At 61.7% G+C, this 16,132-nt stretch overlaps 2 protein-coding genes across 5 annotated transcripts in view; one reads left to right on the forward strand and one right to left on the reverse strand.

Annotated features, from left to right (window-relative positions):
* Positions 1-8,453, forward strand: part of LOC131422101 (NADPH--cytochrome P450 reductase) — a 72,108-nt gene extending 63,655 nt beyond the window's left edge. For all 4 annotated transcript variants that reach the window (XM_058569022.1, XM_058569020.1, XM_058569021.1 and 1 more), the window contains 12 exons: positions 1,201-1,350; positions 1,843-1,967; positions 2,430-2,519; positions 2,947-3,045; positions 4,086-4,202; positions 4,304-4,422; positions 6,315-6,496; positions 6,686-6,835; positions 7,197-7,467; positions 7,546-7,691; positions 7,772-7,857; positions 7,946-8,453. In XM_058569022.1, coding sequence (XP_058425005.1) covers positions 1,201-1,350; positions 1,843-1,967; positions 2,430-2,519; positions 2,947-3,045; positions 4,086-4,202; positions 4,304-4,422; positions 6,315-6,496; positions 6,686-6,835; positions 7,197-7,467; positions 7,546-7,691; positions 7,772-7,857; positions 7,946-8,090 — 1,680 coding nt within the window. In that variant the 3' untranslated portion in view covers positions 8,091-8,453. The remainder of the gene's footprint in view (positions 1-1,200; positions 1,351-1,842; positions 1,968-2,429; positions 2,520-2,946; positions 3,046-4,085; positions 4,203-4,303; positions 4,423-6,314; positions 6,497-6,685; positions 6,836-7,196; positions 7,468-7,545; positions 7,692-7,771; positions 7,858-7,945) is intronic.
* Positions 8,454-8,769: 316 nt separating this feature from the next.
* On the reverse strand, positions 8,770-15,123 carry TMEM120A (transmembrane protein 120A). The gene is made up of 12 exons (XM_058569024.1): positions 14,993-15,123; positions 13,180-13,298; positions 12,834-12,950; positions 10,724-10,783; positions 10,398-10,493; positions 10,231-10,320; positions 9,957-10,022; positions 9,794-9,855; positions 9,600-9,692; positions 9,396-9,460; positions 9,225-9,293; positions 8,770-9,148 (listed from the first exon to the last, which is right to left on the reverse strand). Exons 1-12 carry the CDS (start codon positions 15,071-15,073, stop codon positions 9,035-9,037), a joined length of 1,032 nt encoding a protein of 343 aa, XP_058425007.1. The 5' UTR covers positions 15,074-15,123; the 3' UTR covers positions 8,770-9,034.
* Between the last annotated feature and the right edge of the window lie 1,009 nt (positions 15,124-16,132).

Consider the following 16,132-nt stretch of genomic DNA (forward strand, 5'->3'; position numbering starts at 1 on the left):
GCCGAATTGAGGAGTCGGGGCATCTGGGCTCTGATCCCGCTCTGGCCTCGCTGCCCCTGTGACCCTGGGCGAGCCCCTGCCCCTGAGGGCCTTCCCTGCCTAGTATGCAGATAAAGGATGAGGGTGTTGGACAGGCCATCTCCGGGACGCTTCAGCTAGGCTTTGATATGAGGCTGTTAGTAACTCGTGTGTCTGGGCCAGAACAGGAGTGGGGACAGGGCCCAAGGGAAGAGTGCCGCCAGGGAGGGGCCGGGAGAGCCTGAGAACTGGGGGGACAGCCCCCGTTTGGAGCTGCAGGGTTCCTCTCCCCTCCCCCTCCTCCTGTAAGCCGTCCTCAACAGGTCACCCCTTAGGGCCACCACAGGACTGTCTGCAGGACTGAATCCCAACTTCCTGGCCTATCTCTGAGGGCTGTGGGGGGCAGGCTTGCCTTGCTCACTCTCCTCCGGGCCTTGGCTCCTTCCCCTTGCATGGTTGTGCCTCTCCAAAGTGCTAGAAACTTCCAGCAGTCTGCTTGCCTGTTTCTGGGTCCGGAGTGCCAATGACAGTGAGGCCACCGGCCCCAGGTGGGGACAGTGGACAGGGAAGGGGAGGGATCCTTAGGGAGGGAGTAGGCCGGCAGGGGGCAGGTGGTCTGGGAGGAAGTCCCAGGGCGTTGCTGTCCCGCTTCTCCCCTCGTGGGGTCACTGCCAGTCACCAGTCAGGCTGTTCCCGGAGCTCCAGCCACATGACGACTGTGCTTTCCCTCAGAACCGCTCTGCTGAGTGCCAGCTGCTTCCTGCGTGTGCCCTCCATCTCCCAACCCAGACTGCCCCCACTGCTCCACCCTCTGCCTTCGGTCTTAGGGACAGGCACCGCCACCCATCCACCTCCAGACCTGGGTTTTGAGCTGTGAACAGTGGTTAGGAATTGAGAGCCCAGGCCCTGCTGTGCCCCCAGGACTTTGTGGCCGATGAGGTTCTTCCATGGAGGCCCAGGGCCTGACGCACAGGGAACCACATTCTAAATGCTGGCCGGTGGCCTGTCAGCACCCCAGGTCCTCAGACATGCTCTTTTGTGCCTGCTGGTCCCTTTTCTCTGGAAATGCACTCCCTCCTCTTGAGACCTGGACTCGCTCGTCTGCATCCCGTCAGGTGCAGACCTGACCTAGAGCAGGCTCAGTCATGGTCGCTGGTCCCAGCCCTGCCCTTGTCTCTCCAGGCCGACCTGGGCAGCCTGCCAGAGATAGAGAACTCCCTGGCAGTGTTCTGCATGGCCACCTACGGTGAGGGGGACCCCACTGACAATGCCCAGGACTTTTATGACTGGCTCCAGGAGGCGGACGTGGACCTCTCCGGAGTCAAGTATGCGGTGAGTCACCCCCTATCTTCTCTCCAGTGGCTCCCCGTGGGCTCATGGCAGCCTGCAGTGCCTCCCCAGGGCCTCTGGACCCCTGTGTCCAAGAGGAAATCCTCCAGCTGTCACCTCATTCTGATCAGCCAGGGCAGGCAGAGGTGTCAGGACAGGGGCACCTGGCAGGGAGCCCCTGGGGTCATGGGGCGACCCTCTCTTCTGCCCTGGGCCCTAACACTAAGAGAGCTGCTCCTCCCGTGCCCCCAGCCCCACTTTCCTCCAGGGGGCGGGGAGAGTGAATCGCCCCTGCTAGGGCCCAGAGTTAAGGCTTAGAGGCTGGCTTTGGAGGGGTCCCGGGCTGTAGGTCACTAAAGCAAAGCCACTTCCAGGGCCCAAAGTTGGCCCACCTCACAGTGCAAGGTGTCTGGCAGATACAGCTTGGCCAGCACTGTGGGGAAACCCACCCCCGACCACTAGCTGGGCCTCAGACCCACCCGTCTGTCCACACAGGTGTTCGGCCTTGGGAATAAGACCTATGAGCACTTCAATGCCATGGGCAAGTATGTGGACAAGCGGCTGGAGCAGCTCGGTGCCCAGCGGATCTTTGAGCTGGGGATGGGCGACGATGATGGAAAGTGAGTGCCCACTCCCTCGAGCCCCCAGACCTGGCTGTCAGGGGTCAGGAGCCACAGGGTTAGGGCTGGCTGTGGTACATAAGGGGAGTGCAAAGCCATGGTGTCTGCTGAAACTCCGTGACACGCCTCACCAAGGGCGAGGGAAGGGATGCCCCTCTGCCCCCCAGCCCCTGCTGAGTGAGCCTTCTTTGCTTTTCCACGTTCTCCTGGCCTGCCTAGCTCAGAGAGAAGCCACTCACGGTTAGCACAGACCCTCTAGATCCTTCCTGATGCCTTCGGCTAGCTCACCGGGCGGGCCAGAGTGAAATGAGCCCTCAAGCTCTGGGAGGTGCTGGGGCAGAGGGTCCAGGCTGGCCTGGCAGTCCCACCTGGAACCCGGGCTGTTGGGGAAGCCAGCCCATTGCAGGTCCTGCTGCCCCGACCAGGCTCCCCAGGGCCTGGCTCATTCCCTTCTCTCCCCAGCCTGGAGGAGGATTTCATCACGTGGCGAGAGCAGTTCTGGCCTGCTGTGTGTGAGCACTTTGGGGTGGAAGCCACAGGAGAGGACTCTAGGTGAGTGTGTGCCCCCATACGGGGCAGGGAGCCATGGGCGAGTGCGTCCCGGGGGTGGGAGACCTCGGGGTGGGGCTGGCAGAAGCTCAGTCAGAGTGCAGGAGGGTCTCAGGTCCCAGGCTAAGGACCTTGGGCCTCGCCTGGAAGGGACAGGGAGTCCGGGGAGGGCTTTCCTTATCTTCTCCAGAATCGCCTTGAAGCCCGGTGAACCCCAGGCCTCCCTCAGCTCTGTGCCAGCTCCCACTTCTCGCTCTTTCCTGCCTCCCCATCCTCATACATCTCCTGCCTGTACGTCCTATCTGGTCCCTAAGCCCCCTGCAGCATGCACTGTCTCCTCAGTCACACACCAGGAGGCGGCCTCCCTCCTCTCGGCACCGACCCCTGCCACCTCCCAGCCTCTGCCTCACCCTTGGTCTCCCCTTTCCAGCATTCGCCAGTATGAGCTGGTGGTGCACACAGACATAGACACGGCCAAAGTGTACACGGGCGAGATGGGCCGCCTGAAGAGCTATGAGAACCAAAAACCGTGAGTAGAGAGCGTGGTTGGGGCCAGGCCCTGTGGCCCTTGGTGCGCCTGTTTCAGGTGCCTGGGGACAGCAAACAGCTGGCAGTCCTGTGTGTCCCCACAGGACCTTTCCTCCCAGGCCCCATCCCGTGGGATGTCCTTATCTCCACCCTTGTCCAGGAGTGGTGTGGGTGGGGGCACCACATTTTCACCTCCATCGCACAGGAGGGGGGCTGCTCCGTGCTCAGGGCCCTTGGGACCCCTCCCCGCCCAGTGGACCTTCAGCCCAGGGCATGGCCTCTGGGAGACTGGCACTTGCTCAGTTTGTACTTAATTTGCTTGGACATTTGGCTCTGTGGATATCCTGGGGTGGGGGTGCACCGTGGTTCCCGGACCAGGACACAGTGAGTTCAGCTCTGGGTCTAGTTGCACTCTGGAAAAGGGTTCACTTTCTTAAAATCTGCCTCAACATAGTGTTCCTCTCTTGGGCCCTGACTTGCCTTACCCCAGGGCGCTGCCCAGGCTCCTGCTGGAGCCACTCACAAAGTCCCCTTGTGCCACTGGATTCGAGACAAGCAGCCCTGCTTTAGTCAGCCCTGCTGTCACCCTGCTGTAACAGGAAACCCCAACATTCAGTGACTTTACAGAGTTACAGTCCAGGGCACATGAGAGGAGGGAGCTCTGCTCCACACCGTCACTCGGGGACCTCAGGCACCTTCTGTCTTGGGGAGCCATCTTCAAGGGCCTGGTCCTCCTTTGCACTTAGCCCACCAATGGCTACAGAGGGTGGAGGGTCTCCCAGGTTTTTAGGGGCCAGCCTGTTTCCATATCTGTAAACGGGGACACTGACAGCCGAGCTTTGCCCACTTGGTGGGATTGTTGGGAGCACTGCCTTGGATCCGGTTGGGAGAACCTTTTACATAATTGGTGAGGTTTCCTCGTGGCCTGTGAAGGCCAGCTCTGAGGTTCCCTGTGTTCCATGAAACCCGAAAGTCCCCTGGGGGTGAGGGATTCAGATGGAAGACCTGGACAATCACTGAGCTGCTTTCCTCCCCACCCAGCCCCTTTGATGCCAAGAATCCATTCTTGGCCGTAGTCACCACCAACCGGAAGCTGAACCAGGGAACTGAGCGACACCTCATGCACCTGGAGTTAGACATCTCAGATTCCAAAATCAGGTACCAGCTGCTGCCACCCCTCCCCCAAACCTTATCCGGGGGCTCCTGATCTGGGTGCAGAGCCACCTTCCCCCTCTCCTGGACCTCGCATCTCCCCCCAGGTATGAATCTGGGGACCATGTGGCCGTTTACCCGGCCAATGACTCTGCCCTGGTCAACCAACTTGGCGAGATCCTGGGTGCTGACCTGGACGTCATCATGTCCCTAAACAATCTCGATGGTGAGTTCTGGAATCCAGGCCACCCCCCCTCCCTGCGTGGCCTGAGGCGGGTAGGAATGGTCTTTGTGAGGCCCAGAGGTTGAACTTGTGTGCAGGCCTGAGCTCTGGTGCCCTAGAGGCCCTTGTACCCAAGACCCACAGTCATGGTTCTGAAGCAAACTCAGAGGGCAGGGGGCAAAGGTAGCTGTTGGGTCTGGCTCTCTCCCTCGGGGTCCCCCTATCCCCACACTGGCTTAGTCTCTTGAGGGAGGGAGGGGTGGATGGAAACAGAGCCAGCCCCGGCTGCCCACCCACCCCCACATCCTGTGAGGAAGAGGGGACTGCAGAGCAGGGCCCTGGTTCCCAGGCCTGCCTCTACCATGACTGGCCACTGAGGGCCTCTGGCTGCCCTTTCTTTACTTCAGGGCATCTCCTTACCTGTAAACTCAGGGATCAGAGTCAGCAACCCTAACAGCCCTCGGGTCCGTTTAGGGCACTTCGAGTACAAGAGGCACTAATGTGGGGCAGGGCTCTCCCAGGCCACGTGGGGCTGGCTTGCCGCGAGCCCTTTGGTGCCCCCCCCCCCCGTCCACTGACCTGGGGCCCAGCCCCGCCTGGCCCTGCTGTGCTCACCCTGGTCCTCGGGGACCCCAGCCTGGGCCGCTCCAGTTCCAGAGTCAGCCCTTGAGAGGAACAGCACCAGAGGGGGCTGATTTATATCAGGGTTCGTCGTGCCAGCAGTGGAAGCACAGTGGTACGCACGCGGGCCTGTCTCACTCTGGGGCATGTCCCTTGTGCCGTCAGCGGCAGGCCCTTGCTGGGGGAGGCTGTGCTGCTCCCTCTCCCTCAGGAGAATCTGAGCCCCTGCAGGAGCCTTGACTGCCGAGAGCTGCACAGAGAGACGGGGCTGCAGAGGCTCAGAACTCAAGGCAGATATGTGGCTTTAGAAAGGATGTGCTCGCTCACCCCGCCCGCCCTGGAGTGCAAGGCCCGAGCCTGGTTTCTGGGCCCCGCTCCAGAGGGCTCGGTGCCGGGAGCACCCTGCTTCTTGATCTGGGTGCTGGATACCTGAGGACACTCAGTTTGTGAAAACCCTTCAAGCCCTACGTGTATGACTTGTACACTTTATGCAGGTCATAATTCAATAAGTTCAAGCCCCTCCAAAGGATAGACCCAGCCCCCTGAACGCTGCGCCCCCATCCTGGGCCAGGCCCTCTCCACATGTCCTCAGCAGTTCTGCAGCGGCTCCGTCTGCACAGGAACAGACAGGCCCCGTGGGCACACCTCTAAGACGTGGAGCTGCTTCTCCACCGTCCCGGGCTGGGCTCCGCTCTAGCCTGATTGGAGAGAGGGGGTCAGTAAAGCCAGCTTGTTGACTGGTGGTGGCGGAAGGTCCCAGCAAGGGCTGGCGATAGGGCCTGTGTCAGCAGCTGGCGTGTACGGGACGCCGCACCAAGAGCTCGGCCTCTGGGTGCCCCATGTGTAGACCTCCACATGTGTCCAAGCACAAAACTGACCTGGAGGTGACCCTGCCATCACAGCTGAAGGCCCCAGTATTTGCATCCCACAGTGGGCCAGGCCCAGCCCAGTCAGACAGGACACACTGGGGAGTTCTGCCTCTGCCGCCCTCTCTCTGAGCAGCCCTCAGCAAAGGGGTCCCCCACAGGGGCTCAGATTCTCCTGGAGGGGGACAGTGAGCGCCTCTGTTGAGGACTACCTGTCCGGCCTGAAGCGTAAGGCTGGCCGAAAGCCTGAGGCTTTGCCCCAGGGCCAGGGAAGCACCAGAAAGAGCTGGCCTTGCTTCCAGTGCCAGCTGGGCCACCTGCTTTCTGCAGAGCAGGCCTGGGGGCTTTGCCCGCCCCATCCGGGCTGGTGGCCACTAACCCCAAACCCTGCCTTCTCTCTCCCTGCAGAGGAGTCCAACAAGAAGCACCCATTCCCCTGCCCCACCTCCTACCGTACGGCCCTCACCTACTATCTGGATATCACCAACCCGCCACGCACCAATGTGCTCTACGAGCTGGCCCAGTACGCCTCGGAGCCCACCGAGCAGGATCAGTTGCGCAAGATGGCCTCCTCCTCGGGCGAGGGCAAGGTAAGCCTGCCACTCCCGCCCGCCCCCCAGGACCCAGAGTGCCACCACCTCAGCCCTGAGTTGCAGCTACCAGCCAGCACCCACCAGGTCACCCTACCCAGCCATTCTCCAAGCCACCAACTTCAGCCCTGTCCCTGGGCCACTGGGTCCCCTCGCCCGTGTCTCACCCACGTTCTATGTCTTCCTCAGGAGCTGTACCTGAGCTGGGTCGTGGAGGCTCGGAGGCACATCCTGGCCATCCTGCAGGACTACCCGTCCCTGCGGCCCCCCATCGACCACCTGTGTGAGCTGCTGCCTCGTCTTCAGGCCCGCTACTACTCCATCGCCTCGTCCTCCAAGGTGGGGGAGGCCCAGCCCACGTATAGGTGTAGTGTTGGCTCCTTGGAGGTGCACAGGCACCCTGAGCCATGGCCCAGCTCTGCCCCAAATGCCTGGGCAGTCCGCTCAGGATTCTCCAGGCTGTGTATCCAGTAGCCAGACCATAATAAGCCTGCAAACTGCTCCCAGCCCCCGTGCCCAGAGCCCCTCAGGAAAGCTGCTGGGAAGGGGCCTTTGAGGAGGTTTGGGTGCCACAGAGGGTGTGAACAGGCCCTGGGCAAGGTCCCCCGTGCCAAGGCTGCTCCGGTGACAGGGCGACAGGAACGAGAAGGGGCCTCTGGCACGGCTGCTGTGCTCACTCCTGCCCCCCAACCCCCGCCAGGTCCACCCCAACTCTGTGCACATTTGTGCTGTGGTTGTGGAGTATGAAACCAAGTCTGGCCGCATCAACAAGGGCGTGGCCACCAGCTGGCTGCAGGCCAAGGAGCCTGCTGGGGAGAACGGCCGCCGGGCCCTGGTGCCCATGTTCGTGCGCAAGTCCCAGTTCCGCCTGCCCTTCAAGGCCACCACGCCTGTCGTCATGGTGGGCCCTGGCACTGGGATTGCCCCCTTCATAGGCTTCATCCAGGAGCGGGCCTGGCTGCAGCAGCAAGGTGAGTGTGGGGGCCTAGGAGGTGGGGACAGGGCGGCGGGGGCCGGGTCCATGCTCACCCTGGCCGCTGCTGCCCCAGGCAAGGAAGTGGGGGAGACGCTGCTCTACTATGGCTGCCGCCGGTCTGATGAGGACTACCTGTACCGCGAGGAGCTGGCCCAGTTCCACAAGGACGGCTCTCTCACCCAGCTCAACGTGGCCTTCTCCCGGGAGCAGGCCCACAAGGTGAGGCTGCGGGCAGGCTGCTCTGGGGGCCAGAGGGCTGCGGGACAGCGCTCCTCACCAGCACTGCCCTCTGCCCCCAGGTCTATGTGCAGCACTTACTGCAGAGGGACAAGGAGCACCTGTGGAAGCTGATCCACGAGGGGGGCGCCCACATCTATGTCTGCGGGTGAGTGAGGGCAGAGGAGGGGAGGTGCGAGGCCCTGCCTGTGGAAGGGCCCCTTGCCGAGCCCGTGTCACCGCCTTCCTGCCCCCAGGGATGCTCGGAACATGGCAAGGGACGTGCAGAACACCTTCTCCGACATTGTGGCCGAGCTGGGGGCCATGGAGCACGGCCAGGCCGTGGACTACATCAAGAAGCTGATGACCAAGGGCCGCTACTCGCTGGACGTGTGGAGCTAGGAGCAGCCTGGCCCAGCCCTGCTCTGCCCTCACACCTTACAGACTTGCTTCCCCACGTAATCACTTTCCTCACTCCCTTCTGCTGGTCTCCTGGGCGGCTTCCACTGGGCCTTGCTACAGGAGGCAGGCCCAGTGACAAAGACTGTTCTGGGCCAGAGATGTGCCCTCCAGAGCCCCCTAGCCCCAGGGCACATGGCCAAGGGTGACCCAGCCCGCACTTTGTGAACACCTCAGACCCTCGGTGGCAGTACAGAAGGGGCTCTTCTCTCAGCTGAGCTGGGCCCTGGCCCTGCCACGTGATTTTCAATGAGTGTAAATAATTTTAAATAATCTCTGGCCCTTGGAATAAAGTTCTGTTTTCTGTATTTGCCTTGAGCAGATCTGGGGCCTCCACCTGGGTCTACTTAATCTTTTTTTTTTCCCCCAAAGCCCCAGTAGATAGATAGCTGTATGTCATAGCTGCACATCCTTCTAGTTGCTGTATGTGGGACGCGGCCTCAGCATGGCCGGACAAGCAGTGCGTCGGTGCGCGCCCGGGATCTGAACCCAGGCCGCCAGCAGCGGAGCGCACGCACTTAACCGCTAAGCCACGGGGCCGGCCCCACCTGGGTCTACTTAGACCCCAGAGAGACTAACAAACAGCTCAGGAGCCCCAAGAACCCGTGGTGGCACAGCCCCTGCCGTACCCTCAGAACACACCTCAAGCCACCTTTGTGCCTCTCCATTTATTGAGGCGGCTGGCCCCCAGCAGGGCTGGGACCCAGGCCCAGGTCTTCTTCCCCAGCATAGCCTTAGGGGCCCACAGAGCCCACAAAACCCAGGGGAGAGCAGAAGAGACCAGGACGAGGGGATCCCCCACTCCCTCAACACGTGGGGTACAGAAGCCCCTTCTAGGCCAGGGGTGCTGTAAGGAGCCGTGCCTGCAGGCAGGGGAAGGCCCAGCCTCACTCCTTCTTGCTCCCATGCCGCTGACTGTGGAACTTCTGGTGCACAACCCGCAGGGTGGTGAAGAAATTGCCAAGGAAGAGGAGGAGGAAGGGGAGGCCACACATGAGCACCTGTGGAAGGAATCGGGGTTAGGACGAAGGCCAGGCCCTGGCCCTCCCAGCTTCCTTCCCAGGGCCCCCAGCTCACCTGCCACTCCTTGCACGCAGGGTCCCGGGCCAGGCTGAACAACGTCAGCGCGTTAAAAAGCTGCCAGAACTGGGAGGAAGGAGGGATTTACAGAGTAGAACGCAGTCGCTACTCGAGCCAGAGCAGAGGAGGCACAGCCAGATGGACGGGGACACACACAGATACACTTACATGTCCAAAGAAAAGAAAGGGCAGCAGGAAGGTGAGGCCCCGCCACATCCAGGACTGGAAGCCCTCTGCGGGGGAGAAGGGGCAGGGCACAGAATAACCAAGGACAGAGACGACACCATCACTCAGACCCAAGTCAAGAGGAAAGAACTTCCGCCTTCCCAGCGTCCTCGGCAGGATTCCAGAGGGGCCGCCGTGCCAACTCACCCACGGTGAGGTCCATGGTGTGCCTCTCGCCCAAGGCCCGCAGGCGGTACAGACAGCCACTCTGGTAGTAATACTGGAGGAACTGCACAAAACCTGGGGGCGGGGCATCAGGACTGGGCTGGAGCCCGGAGTCCTTTCCCCCCACCTCCCCACGGGCGAGTCCTGAGCTGAGCAGGGACCCCTGAGACACTCACTCTGGTACATGGAGAAGGACAGAAACTGGTTCCGGAACTTCTGGTACATGAGGCCGTCAGGCCTAAGGCAGAAAGCAGAGGGGAATGTGGGGAGCTCAGGGATGCCATCTCCCTGTCCCAGCTCCCCTCACAGGGGCCCTGGGAGCCAGGTGGGGCCACTCACCATGTCAACATGACTCCTGACAGGAACGTGGACACGTAATGATGGAAAACCCACCAGCCTTTGATCCTGTATCAGGAAGCCACTGTCATTCCTGTCCCGTCAGCCCCCAGGATCAGTGCTTGGGGACAGGGAGTGGGGCTAAGGTGGGAAGAACCCAGAACCGCAGCCCAGCTCCTCCTCCTCAGAGGGCCACGGCAGCCCCTCAACTTTCTAGGGTAGCTCCAGTGCCCCCCACCCTCCTCAGGAGCTGGGGTCAGGCCCCGCCCTCACCCACCGGGAGCCATTGTTGATGAGGATGCTCTCTCGGATGGTCAGGGTGCAGTAATACCAGACCAGAAGGAAGTTGAAGGCAGCGTCTGTCACCCTGGGGAGGGGTACAGAGAGTTGATGCCAGAGCCTGGAGAGGTTGCAGGGTCCAGCCCTGAGCAGCAGGACACCCACCTGGAGTTGAGGAGGAAGCGGCAGGTGAAGGAGATGAGGATGAGGATGATGGTGAGGTAGAGCTTGAACTTCTCATACTCGTCTTTGTAGGCAAACCTGGGGTGGGCACACACTCGTGGGACAGGCTGGGATGCTGGCGGGGCCTACCCTCGCCTCTGCCCAAAGAGGGAGGCTCCTGCTCTGGACACACGTCTGTGGCTGGCACAGGGCCAGCACGGGGGAGCAGCCCCTGAACCCCAAGGCTTAGCAGGGAAGCTGGGGCAGAATGGAAGGGACCCAGGAGGGTGGAGAGCAGGGTTGAGACCCAGCCCACAACTACAAATTACTTAGCCTGCTTGCTCAGGAGGGTCACGTTGACGTTGCCTAGAACCAGGCTCAGGTACAACCTAGAGGGAGTGGGGGAGACCAGGTGAGGAGAGGCCCCAACAGAAGGAAGCCAAAGGGCACAGAGCCCCCAGGTGGGCCAGCCCAGCTCTGGTCACCATCCCACCCAGCCTTCCCATGGCCTTGGCTTAGGGTTCTGACCTTGGAGATGTGCAGACCAACTACATGGGAAACACATGCTCAGCCTTTCTCCCTGCCTGCTCCAGGGTAAACTGACACCCCTCCCTCCCTCCTCTTCCCCCAAGCCCTCCCACCTCGGGGCCTCAAGGCCAGCCTGGCTCTCCCCCCACTGGAAGCCATGCCCACATCTCAGATCGCCTGGGCAGTGGACCCAACACCCATGTGTGTGATCACCATCTCTCACCTACCCCACAGTTCCTGCTACTTCGAGAACCTGAGTTCACTGTAGCAACCCACACCCATGGCCACCCTAGGACCTCCTCCCAACCCAGAACGGCTTCCTCGGAAACTGGTTGTATTCTGACCCTGCGTGCCCACCTCCCACCCAGCCCCCATTTCACCACGGACCCTCCCCCTCACTGAGGCTCCCAGGCCCTCCGGACCCTGGTCTCCTTTCCCGAGCCAGCCGAATCCCCACGCCTTCCTTCACATGTCAACTGCTTTCTTGCCAACTCTGTGACTCCCAGCTCCTTGCACTGCCATCACACCCACCAATGAAGCTCGTCCTCCTTCTCCTCCAGAGAAACTCCGAGAGGTAACCAGAAAGTCAGGCGTGTACTAGGCAGCTGCACCCATAGAGGGGCTCTTGTTCACACTCAAGCCATATGGACAGGCTCAGAGTGGTTAAGGGACTTGCCCAAGGCTGCGAAGAGATTAAGGGGCACAGCGGGACTCCAGCTAGCCTGCCAGGCTGCCTCTCCACATCACCACCGGCTCCCTCTCCCAATCTCAGCGGTAGCCCCGTCAAACCCTCTCCCCCAAACCCTCCATCCTGTCTCCCTCCTGGCAGCCGACATCTTCCCTGCCTGCTGCCGCCTCCTCTGCACACTTCCCATCACAAATAGGAAGGGCCCAGCCCAGCCCTTCCCATCTCCCCAGGCACTTCCCTCCATGGCTTAGCACCCCTCTCCTGGGTCTCTCCCCTCTGTTGTGTCCCCGCCCCCCGCTCACCAGTAGATATGCCCAAGTCTTTCCTATGTACAAATAAAGTTACACATCCACCCAAGCAAAAGCTGCCCCTCGACCCTCATGCCAAGTTCTAATGACCAGTTTCTAGTTACCAGTTTCTGTTTCTACTCACAGCCAAGCTTCTGAAGAGTGGCCTAAACTTGGCTGGCTCTCTGCTCAGCTCTCCTGTCATCCTCAATATCAACTTCCACCCACACCACCCTGGGAAGCAGTTCTCTCCAAGGTCACCCCAACTTCCAGGAAATATTTCCCCTTCCTTATAGCATTTGACCCCCCTGGGCCATCTGATCTGAGGCTACTGACCACTCCTTCCTTCCTTGCCTTCTGGGACATGCTCTCTCTCTGTTGTCTTGCTGCCTACAGTCTCTGCTGGATGTTTTTTGCTCAGCCCAGGGTTCTGCACTGTCCCCTGCCCATCCTCCTGGGTGACTACAGCTGACCTAAGTACATATTTCACCCATCACTCTCCCCTGCCTACTGGGCCAAGACAAGCTCTGCAGCCTGTCTCCCCCTCTGATCGTATCGTGACCTCTCACCTCCTACCCTGAGTTCTGGCCACCACACCTGTCGTTACCGCCTTCCTATCTCTGCCTGGCTCACTCCTTTATCCTTTACGACTTAGCTCAGGCATCACCTACTCCAGGAGGCTCGCTCTGACCTCCCGGGCCGGGTTAGGAGCCTCACTGTGCTCCCCCAGTCCCTGTATTCCCCCACAAAGCATTCATTGTGGTGAGCCATCACTGTCACATGGGCTGTCTCCCCTGACGTGGGGCTATGCTCGAGTGCCCAGCCCACAGTGGGTCCAGGGAACTTTGCTGACTGAATGACCAAGCAGAGGAAGACAGGGCTTCAGGCCTCTCTCCCAGGAGTGGCTGTGAACTGAGCTCGGGGGAGGGGTCTCACCCATTCTTCTTGGGCAAATAGGCCTCCATATCGAAGAAGAGTCCTTGGCGCTCCTTGATCTGGTTCTCCAGCTCCTGTGCAGCCTCCTCTGGCCCCGATGGGAGGGAGGGTTTGCATCTGCAGGTGGGGCCCCAGAAGCCAGAGTCAAAGCAGGAGGCCCTAGGTATCACGCCAGACACCTGCAGGGTAGGAGGGCAAACCGGGCCCAGAGAGGGGAGAAACCATGCCCAGGGACACTCCAGGAGTCAGCACCAGCCCTCCACCCCACCAGGCCAGCCACCTACCCCAGCCCAAGGCCAGGGGGGCATGGGGAGGCATGGGGGAGCTTGTGGGGGGTGGTCCTAACTTTTTCAGGACGAGGGCCAGCTCCTGGAGCCGCTTCTTCTGTCGAGTGATGGAGCTGGTACAATTGTTCTGCAGTTTGGTCAGCTCCTCCAACTTCAGGCGATACAGCCGGTGGGTCTCCTGGGGACAGGTAGGGAGAAGGCTTGGGTTGACTGGGAAGCCCCTGAGCCAGAGCCTGCTGGGCAGGAGGGGGCATGGATTCCCCCATGGTTCCTTGGGAGGGTCTGAGCAGGAAAGGAGGCAGCCAGCTGTGCCAGCCCAGGGACCTCCCTGAGGTTGCCCTCTCCCCAAGGCAGGCAAGGAGATGAGGTTCTTCCTGCAAGCCCAGAAGCCCCCACAGCACCCCTCTCCCAGAAACAGGCTAGTTCCCTGAAAGTTTTCTCAGTCTCAGCCCGTCTACTAGTAGTTCCCACCCACTCCATCCTACCCCGAGTCTGGACTCTAGGCCCACAGGTCTACCTTCCAGAACAAGCAGGCTGTCTGAAGATACCCCCAGCCCTTTCAGATCCTCCTGCCCATCAAGCCTGCACGTGCACGGGGAGCTGGGGTTGTCTGATGCCTTCTGTTCTGGTACTCCCAGCATCTTGCTCCCAGGTTAAAGGTCATCAAGCTTCAGCCCTTGGACTTCCTACTATAAGACTAGCCCCTCACCCCTCCCCCAGCACCTTTGGCCCAAGGCTTCCCAGAGCACTTTGCCCTGGTGGGTGAGTCTTGAAAAGGAGGAGCCTGGAGATTGGGCAAGGGGCAGCGTGAGGAGGGTGAAGCAGGGGCCAACGCCAGGACAGTGGTGGCCAGGCCAGGAGGTCCGCTCTGCTAAGGACTCTGGGAACAGCACCAACGGCAGCAGGCTTGGCCAGGCCAGGGGGCAGCTAGGCTTCCATGCGGACAGAAAGGGGCTGGAACCAGTCCAGGAGAAGCAAAGGCCTGATCAAGTGCCCAGCTGGCCGGGGCTCTACCCTGCCTGGGTCTTGTTTCTCATGCCCAGGAGGGGCCACCACACCCACTCAGAACCCAGCATGTGCCACCTCTGCCGACTCGAGCCACCACTCTCTCCCCACTCTCTCCCGTGGCTGGGCTGCCAGCAGCCTCCTCCTCCCTGGCCTCCTCCACAGAACAACACAGTGGCCCATACAAGTCAGGTGCAGACAATCCTCCCGTGGCTTCCCACTGGCCTTAGAAAGATCCCAATCTGGGCGAGGCCCCTGAGGTCCTTGCAGGGTCTGGACCACCCACTTCACTCCTCACTCTCTGTGCAGCAGCCACATGGTCCTGTCTTCGTGGGCGCTGTCCTTCACTCCGGATCGGCCCGGCCCCCATCCAGGCCCGGGTCTTCACCTCAACACCACTTCCCCAGACCGCCCTCAGCCCAGACCCTCAGCCCAGACCACTGCCCGAGGGCGGGGACCGCGCTGCTCGAGCCTCCTGCCGATCGGCGCCCACGGCACGCACGTTGGCTGAGGGACTGACCCAAGACTGGGCCAGGCCGGCTCTGACTCAGGCGGCCACTCTCCCGGGAGGGGACGGGGTCGGGCCTCTCTCCGAGGCCCTGGCGGGAGTACCGGGTCCGCCCGGCGCAGTGGGGTCTCGCCAGGGTCGCGGGCAAACGGTGCCGCCGCCGGACACTCATTTGGGGCCGAGAGGAGGGTCCAGCCGGGGACGCCGGGACACGGGGCCTCGCCGCCCTGGGGAGCGACGCCAGGGCCTCCGAACCCTGACCCCCAGCTCCCCGCTGCCTGACCTGGTACTACCCGACCCTTGACCTCGAACTAGAGAGACGAGGCTCGGGGCCAATGGGCGCCCGCATTGGCGCTCACCTGGATGCTCTGGAAGTCCTGCTGCAGCTCCTCCCAGTCCCGCAGGCAGTCGCCCAGCGGGCCCGGGGGCGGGGGATGCATGGCTGCCAGGCCACGCGACGGACGCGCCGCGAGCGGAGGACAGCGCCGCAACCCCCGCGGCCCGAGACGCCCCCCGCCCCCGCCGCCACCCCCGTCCGCTTCCGGGCTCGCGCCGCCGCGACCACCAGTAGGAAAAGGCCTCGAGCAGCGAGCGCGCTGGTCCCGCCCCCCGCCTGAGCCAATCCGGGCCCGGGGCGGGCCCGGGGCGGGGCCACGTGTGCCGAGCGCCGCTGGCAGGCTACTCCCCGCCTGGGCTGGGGCTGGGGCGGCGGTGGCCCGTCGCCGGGCTCCGCGGGTCGCGCCAACCGCGTGGTGCAGCCGGCGGTGCCCTTGCCTGTCAGGCTGGAAGTAAACCAAGGCCCAGGGAGGTGACACCTGCCTCAAACACTTTCGTCCTTGGGAAGCGGCGCGTCTGCGGGGAGGGGATTCCAAGGCTCTTCTCTCGCCTGGATTTTTACGACCGCCTCCTTACTGTTTCCCTGCCTACCGGCTCACCGCTACTGTCCCTTCACACAGCCACCAGACTGCCCTTCCTAAAACACAAGGCTAATCCCCACCATGTCCCTGACGAAAACTTCCCAATGGCTCCGCCCTTCCTACCAAGAGGTCCCTAACCGACAGCGGTTGCTCTGCGGCCAACCCAGGCTCTGTCCCAGCTCAGCCCCTGACTAAAGCCCTTACACCTCTGGCAAAACCCCACTCCTTGAGGGCTTGGGCTTCCATTGGGGGAGTAGGGGGGAGAAGGGGTTCCTCCAACCCTCTAGGAAAGAGTCCGAAGAGATGAAGTGGTGTTCATTTCTTTGTCCCCAGCTCCACCCAGGCGACACGGAATGTCTGCTGAATGAACAGGGATGGACATCCTAAATTCCCCATCAGTAAACTCCATTTAAGACCTGAGGAATTTCTAGAAATCTGGGTGTGGCAGATGGGAGGGGAGGGAATCTCTTCTTGGTGAACATAGCCAGGCAGAAATGAGTGGGGAGCAAGGAAAGGATCTGCACAAGTGATCAGCCGACGGAGTGGTGGGGAGCGCTGGAACTGGGCATGAGGCAAGGCTGT

Source organism: Diceros bicornis, chromosome 26, assembly GCF_020826845.1.
Source record: "Diceros bicornis minor isolate mBicDic1 chromosome 26, mDicBic1.mat.cur, whole genome shotgun sequence".
Classification (NCBI taxonomy): Eukaryota; Metazoa; Chordata; class Mammalia; order Perissodactyla; family Rhinocerotidae; genus Diceros; species Diceros bicornis.

Excerpts from the sequence above, each read along its gene's own strand:
- TMEM120A (XM_058569024.1), bottom strand. The coding sequence starts at position 15,073 with ATGCATCCCCCGCCCCCGGGCCCGCTGGGCGACTGCCTGCGGGACTGG. Across the intron at positions 10,023-10,230 it reads CTCATCAACAATGGCTCCCG|GATCAAAGGCTGGTGGGTTT; the intron begins GTGGGTGAGGGC and ends TTCCTGATACAG. Across the intron at positions 9,693-9,793 it reads GTCCTTCTCCATGTACCAGA|GTTTTGTGCAGTTCCTCCAG; the intron begins GTGAGTGTCTCA and ends CCCCGCCCCCAG.